Raw genomic sequence first — 7,850 nt, 5'->3', positions numbered from 1 at the left:
AGGTGGGATCCTTCTCTACAAGCAAAAGGGGAAAACGCTATATGACATACACAGTGTCGGTGTGACTCTAAACCCCAACAAAAATAGAAATAAAAATCAATCATGTATACACCCGCACTGTATTTTGTAGTCATGAAAATCGATTATCATCTGTGTTTATTATTATATCTTGCACCAAGTCCTTCAGTATATGTTGTGCAAACTAGTTTTGTTTTGTTCATATACCATATTTATGCCGGCTTCCATACCTTTATACACATATCCATCATCATCTAATAACAACAGGAAGCTACTTCAAACTAAATTATAACAGTCACAAAACAGTTTATACAAGTTTTTTACTTCCTTCAAACTAAATTATAACAGTCACAAAACAGTTTATACAAGTTTTACTTCCTTCAAACTAAATTATAACAGTCACAAAACAGTTTATACAAGTTTTTACTTCCTTCAAACTAAATTATAACAGTCACAAAACAGTTTATACAAGTTTTTACTTCCTTCAAACTAAATTATAACAGTCACAAAACAGTTTATACAAGTTTTTACTTCCTTCAAACTAAATTATAACAGTCACAAAACAGTTTATACAAGTTTTTACTTCCTTCAAACTAATTTACAACAGTCAAACCAGTTTATACATTTATTTACTTCCTTCAAACTAATCTACAACGGTCTCAAAACAATTAATTTATATATGTGTTTTACTTCCTTAAAACTAATTTACAATAATCACAAAAACGTTTATACAAGCTTTTACTTCCTTCAAACTAATTTACAACATTCACAAAACAGTTTATACAAGTATATTTTACTTCCTCCAAACTAATTTACAACAGTCAAAACAGTTTATACATTTTTTTACTTCCTTATAACTAATTTACAACAGTCACAAAACAATTTATATATGTGTTTTACTTCCTTAAAATTATTTACAACAATCACAAAAAAGTTTATACAAGTATTTTTTACTTCCTCCAAACTAATTTACAACTGCAATCACAAAACAGTTTATACATTTTTTTACTTCCTTAAAACTAATCTACAGTAGTCTCAAAACAATTTATATAAGTGTTTTACTTCCTTAAAATTATTTACAACAATCACAAAAAAAGTTTATACAAGTTTTACTTCCTTCAAACTAATTTACAGCAGTCACAAAACAGTTTATACAAGTTTTTACTTTCTTCATATTACTTATTCATAATTCACTAACTATAATAACTAGCCAAATGGATGGGCCTCTCTTCAAATTTTCGATTTCCCGGCTAATTTGCACAACGCATTCGCACTTGGAATAAAATATTGATGGCGAAGGCCACAGGTTTTGTCGCTGACAAATAAAATATAATATAGGCGCATATTTGTGTATTTCCAGGTAATTTAGAAGATTGTTTTTGATGCTTAATCATTTATCTATATTTTGCCATTCATCGGTTTTGTTATTTCTATGTATTTGCACTTGGAATGAAATGTTGATGGCGAAGGCCACAGTTTATGTCGCTGACAAATTAAATATAGGCGCATATTTGTGTATTTCCAGACCCGTTATCCCTTGACCCGAGTCTCGAACTCATATGAGCAAACAATTTCTACTAGCCAGATGTAATTTTGGACTGCGACACAACAGTCACAAAACAATTTATACAAGTTCTTACTTCCTTCAAACTAAATTACAACAGTCACAAAACAATTTATACAAGTTTTTACTTCCTTCAAACTAATTTACAACAATCACAAAACAGTTTATACATTTGTTTTTACTTTCTTCAAACTAATTTACAACAATCACAAAACAGTTTATACATTTTTTTACTTCCTTTGAACTACTTTACAACAGTCACAAAACAATCTATACAAGTTTTACTTTCTTCAAACTAATTTACAACAATCACAAAACAGTTTATACAAGGTTTTTTTTACTTCCTTCAAACTAAATTGCAACAGTCACAAAACGGTTAATACAAGTTTTTTTACTTCCTTCAAACTAATTTACAACAGTCACAAAACAATTTATAAAAGTTGTAACTCCTTCAACCTAAATTACAACAGTCACAAAACATGTTATACAAGTTGTTTTTACTTTCTTCTAACTAATTAACAACAGACACAAAACAATTTATACAAGTTTTTCTTTCCTTCAAACTAAATTAAAACAGTCACAAAACAGTTTATACAATTTTTTACTTCCTTCAAACAAACTAATTTACAACAGTCACAAAACAGTTAATACAAGTTTTTTTACTTCATTCAAACTAATTTACAACAGTCACAAAACAATTTATACAAGTTGTCACTTCCTTCAAACTAAATTACAACAGTCACAAAACATGTTATACAAGTTGTTTTTGCTTTCTTTTAACTAATTTACAACAGACACAAAACAGTTTATACAAGTTCTTACTTCCTTTAAACTAAATCACAAAAGTCACAAAACAATTTATACGAGTTTTTTTACTTCCTTCAAACTAATTTACAACAGTAACAAAACAGTTTATACAAGTTTGTCTTTCCTTCAAACTAATTTACAACAGTCACAAAACAGTCTATATAATTTCTTACTTCCTTCAAACTAAATTACAAGAGTCATAAAACAGTTTATACAAGTGTTTACTTCTTTCAAACTTAATAACAACAGTCACAAAACAGTTTATACAAGATTTTTAACTTCCTTCAATCTAAATTACAACAGTCACAAAACAATTTATACAAGTTTTATGTCCTTTGCGCAAACAGATGCACCTGAATAAGCATTTAAGCTGCACTATGAAATGTTAAGCTTCTTTTAATTCTATAGTACGCTCACCTATTTTGCAGGATGACAAAACATGAGAAGTGTAGAAGAATTCCACACTTTTCCAAATTAAACTAATAACGTTTAATATAACGGAAATACAGGCTAACATTAAATTATTGTCTTCACGATTTTGTAAAAACATGGTAATGAATAGTGCTTATTTAATTTGGTCAAGTCTGTTGAAGCATTAGCGGGGACCCCCAATTACATTGTCTTTGTTTACGAATCACTTGATTGAAAAACTTTTTTATAAGCACAGTCGGGCAAACACGTGTTCATATAGGATACTGTCTACTTTTCGACATTTCAATAACCTTTCTTGGTATGTTTAGCGGCGACCGACTGGTGACATACCGGTAAATCTACAGAGACCCAAAGTTGAAGATTTCACCATTTTCAAAACTGAAAATCACGGGTGTGTCTACGTAAATCTAGCATATGCCTTAAAATACTAATATGTATTAACAAGTGAGCGCATGGCTGGACATTCAAATGTCATGATATGCCAGTTTGATTGTTAACCAAAATGAAACATTGGACTGCTTTCTCCGTGATAGAAAAATATAATATAAAGAAAGATCTTTCGGAATATCACTCATACATTCACCTTCACCACAACCATGCCATCTCAAACTATATCCCCGGCACTTGTTGCAGCGGGGTTTTTTTTTTTAAAGAACTCTAATTAAGATCTAAATCACTAAACATTTAAGGTGGTATCACGTTTAGAATTTCCGGTGAATGACAAAAAAAACAAAGAATATTCAGTTCTTTCCAAAAAAAAATTATGTTATGATTCAACCAAATAGTTCCCTTTTCCCACCAGAAAGGAGCAATTTTTATATCTCAATAACGAGGTCTGGTACCTTTATTACAGACAGTAAACTAAAACAATAGAAATTCGTACGGGACTTCAGTGAGCTCAGCAAAGCAATCCCAAGCACAAATATAGGTGTGGAATGTAAAGTTACAAACTACAATGCCCTACCAAGATACTAACAAAAAACAATACATATGCAGAATGGAGAGATAAAAATAATTTCGACAGATCGTGAAAACTAATGACAAATTTTGACAGGTGTATGATGATTCATGATCTAATTCAAAGTTTGCTGTTATTTCTACATTCCCCTTTGATTTTCTTAAAATGGCTCTTCTGTATTGTAGCTTACAACTAAAACATTAAAAAAATAAAAGAATATATTGTTATTTTACTGTCGTTTTGTCTATCCAAATCACGTAAGAATTCCTTTTGTTTCAGTCATTTGTCACTAATTAGAGCAACTCATTGTGTTGAAATCATACAAAACACATCCCTTATTTTCACATAGATATTGAGGATTTATTTAATGAGCACATGTATTGGAAATCAATTTTAATATCAGTTGTGTATTGCAACAATGCTAAAATATCTCACCGTGACGTGTCCTTAAGTTTCTTCCTTATACGAGTAGACAGGGTTTTTAAATAATAAAATTCAGGTTACCTTATTTTCTCTATAATATATTTTAGAACGAACACGACAGAACCTCATGACTACATACATCCAGAAGCGCCTTTCTAAGTGTGTTTAAACTTTGTTAAAATCTAAACTAGCACGTGTTTTTACTGTAATAATTGTGAGGGTTTTGGTTTCGTGCATTCGGACATTTTATCACAAGTAAAACTAATGATTGTCGACGAATATTCTTGAGTATGCCCGAGCGTTTGAAGTTTCTTCTTGTCTCTGGATATTAGATGTTTGTCTGTAATTTTGAAAATCCTTGATGTTGTCTGAGTACGCCAAATCCCTTTAGTAATGAAAAAACAACTATTGCAACCATAAGTATGAAATACAGGTAAAGTAACTTGTCATATAAGCCCAAAGCCCATTCAGGGTCGTTGTCGATTTCACCACAACACCTTTCATTTCTTTTGCACGTGCAATCGGGACAGATATCGTATGGCACGCATTCGATGCATTTCTTGTCGTTGCAGCAGCAGCATGGTCTAAAGTAGAGTACTTGGCAACAACAGATGAAGTCGTAGCGGTAGACACAACAGTCCTCGAAACATTCGCCGCAACATGGCTTGTAGATGTGCTTACATGTACCTAGGCGAAAATTATTCTTATCATTTTAACCAACGCCCAAATCAAGACTTTTGCCATGGAAATATAATCGATGTGACACTGCCAACTAAAGATGACCAGCAGAATAATCTGTGGCAGGTCATCACAGAGAATGGCGAGAGTGGTCGCCATCCAACCATGGAGAATCTGGTAACCTCTGCACCGCGGCTCAGTTTCACTAGGATATTGTTTCTGGTATTCAACAATTGTCTCTCCAATCGTATTAACTATCCGAACGAGGCCGTATGCGGTTCCAATGCCAATAAAGGCACCGAAGGTTGTCGTAAGGTCGAAGGATCCCTCGTCGCATTGGGACTTTAATGGGGATTTTCCCTTTAAACTATTTGCTATTTCTAGAAAATCTAACCAGCCCGGTAATTCGAAATTACCGACCCATGAGCCAAACTGCATCCAATTAAGGCAAATATCAAGAATGATAAATAATGAAGAGATGATGCGTTTGAAAATAATTCCTCCTATTGAAGGCTGCACCCGTGGTCTGTCATTTTCTGGAAAAAAGATCAAAACAGGTTATGACAAGTCCATACATTCTGGTTACGTTTTCATTGAAATTGTGTTATGAAGGTGCTGTATCAATGACTTCTTGATTTTTTTTTTAACATTTGATACGTTTCATTTCAATTAGGAAAACGATGATAGTTTTTAATAGTTCTTAATTTTTTCAGCTTCTCCCGAGGCATCTACATCAATTATTAATTCAGTCAGAGTGCAGTGGCGATTTGAGGTGTAAAGCTCAAATATGGTGACTAATTTGTGCCATTCCCTCTTTCGATCCGCGACCCTACCAAGCGAAAACACGAGATTTAAAAAGTTAAAATGGGGCTGGGCTGAGCGAAAACTCGCTTAACAGCGGGGAAGCAAGTCTAAAAGCCACTAATTAGCTGGTGTTTTCACTTGGCGTGGTGAAAAGGAAAAATGGCACAAATCAGCCGCCATACTCAACAGAGTTCAGGGTGCTCAAAATGTACTATTGTGATCGCCCTATGTCTTTCGACTCTCATCCGAGCTTTGAAACAAACAACAAAGTATATCTTGTAAATGTCCTTGTAGATTTTTAGTTGGAGCATTATTGATGATAAGATAGTTCCATTTTTTATCAAGCAATTCATTGCTTTCCTTCATGCCATTAGCCATGTCAAAAGTTTTAGATGATGAACAGTGTCAAGACTTACATATAATTGAATACATTAAAAAATCAGATATGATATGCTGATATATATGATAAAACAGACATATACTTCCGTCGTCGTCCGTCGTGCGTCGTCAACAATTTGACTGTTAACACTCCAGAGGTCTCAATTTTGACCAAATCTAAATGAAACTTGGTCAAGTTCGTTACTATGTCATTTTTGGTTAAAAACTAGGTCACTATGTCAGTTAATAGGAAAACCTTGTTAACACTCTAGAGGCAACATTTTCTATCTCATCTTCATGAATCTTTGTAAGAATGTTTGTCTTTATTACCAATAGATCAATTTTTAAACTGGGTTATCTGAGATCTTTAACTGGGTTACTAGGTCAAATCATGGAGCAAAGCCGTGTTACCACATTAGAAGCCAAAAAAGAGAGAAAAATTTGGATAATGATGTACTGATTTACATAAAACATGGTCAAAATGTTTGTCTCTTTGATATCTAGACCACATAAAATATTAGGTTATTTGTCGGGTAAGAACTAGGTCAGGTGAGCGATACAGGACTTTCAGGGCCCTCTTGTTTATAACTTTCGTTTGGAAGATTATATTTTGAGTCGATACCTCCTCGATTACCTTAAAACAACTTAATCAGGAGTTTGTTTAGCACATTTGGACAATTTGCTCAAGAAATTACCCTTTTATTTGCTGTTTTGAGTTAGTCTATACCGTTTGTGTGTAACATTCAATCTTAATACTGCTTTTTTGAAAAGATATATCTGACGCACTGAAATGAATTTACCATGATCAGTCGGCATCGGTGTTGTGGAATCTCTCACTAAACGTTGGTCAGCTGGTACTTGCATTCTATTTCCCGCATGTTCGTGCGGGTAATGCGCTATTACTGGGGGTACATCAGGACCTGGTGCCATTATAAACTTTCCTTGGTACATTGGTGATGGTTGTCCCATAGTTTGCATTTGTATAGATTCATGGCTGACTGAATGCCAACCACTTCCATAAAAGCCATCTTGAGTAGAGTTTCGTTCTCTTGGTCTAGATGGAATAAACTGATCTGGGGGCTCGCCGTGTAAACCTAGAAAACAGAAATAACATTAGAGATTTCCATAAAATTTGATTAAAAATACTGAATATGTAACATACAGTTTGCTTAAAGGTAATAGTATTAATCTTTTAAATTGTAAGATATTTAGACTAAATTTTCTTTTTTTCTTTTTTAAAAATACTTCTGCTCATTCGAAAACTGTTTTCCCATTTATATTAAACTGCGTACGGATTCTGCATCATGTGCTATATATTTTTTCATCACGATGACTGAAAACTTGCTGAAATATTTTTACTACAAACTGGAATAAAGGAAGTATGTTCATTGCTTCTTCACAAGGTATAGGATGTCATATTTTTTTCTGAAAGCATTATATTAAACATCAACATGTATTTCCCTATATAACATTCCAGTATTGCAGAGGTTGAATGTTCATGTAACATCATGATGGTACATCCCTAAAAACACAGATTAAACAAAACTGTAGATAATGTTACCAATGAAGAATATGTAGCAAATATTCCGCCAAAATTATACTTCCGTGGTGTAATCGAAACATTAATTTATAAATAGATCTTTTTTTTACATTTTAAACACATTTGCGCGTAAACCGGGACCCAGAGGGGCACCATTTCACTCGTGGAATATAATTTACATAAAACAAGATACTTTTCATGCACATTTTCGATTTTTTTACTTGCAAACAAAACTAGGGTGTTTATTC

General features: G+C 33.0%; 1 protein-coding gene across 1 annotated transcript; it reads right to left on the bottom strand.

Annotated features, from left to right (window-relative positions):
* Positions 1 to 588: 588 nt before the first annotated feature.
* LOC128555622 (uncharacterized) lies at positions 589 to 7,597 on the bottom strand. The gene is made up of 2 exons (XM_053538450.1): positions 6,863 to 7,597; positions 589 to 5,416 (listed from the first exon to the last, which is right to left on the bottom strand). Exons 1-2 carry the CDS (start codon positions 7,038 to 7,040, stop codon positions 4,890 to 4,892), a joined length of 705 nt encoding a protein of 234 aa, XP_053394425.1. The 5' UTR covers positions 7,041 to 7,597; the 3' UTR covers positions 589 to 4,889.
* Between the last annotated feature and the right edge of the window lie 253 nt (positions 7,598 to 7,850).

The sequence above is a fragment of the Mercenaria mercenaria genome, chromosome 3, assembly GCF_021730395.1.
Source record: "Mercenaria mercenaria strain notata chromosome 3, MADL_Memer_1, whole genome shotgun sequence".
Classification (NCBI taxonomy): Eukaryota; Metazoa; Mollusca; class Bivalvia; order Venerida; family Veneridae; genus Mercenaria; species Mercenaria mercenaria.
The sequence above is the reverse complement of the archived record's forward strand: the minus strand, read 5'-3'. Positions and strand labels throughout refer to the sequence as shown.

Coding starts and splice junctions, on each gene's coding strand:
- LOC128555622 (XM_053538450.1), bottom strand. CDS start 7,040: ATGCAAACTATGGGACAACCATCACCAATGTACCAAGGAAAGTTTATA. Junction 5,417..6,862: donor ACCGATGCCGACTGATCATG/GTAAATTCATTT, acceptor TCTTTTTTCCAG/AAAATGACAGACCACGGGTG.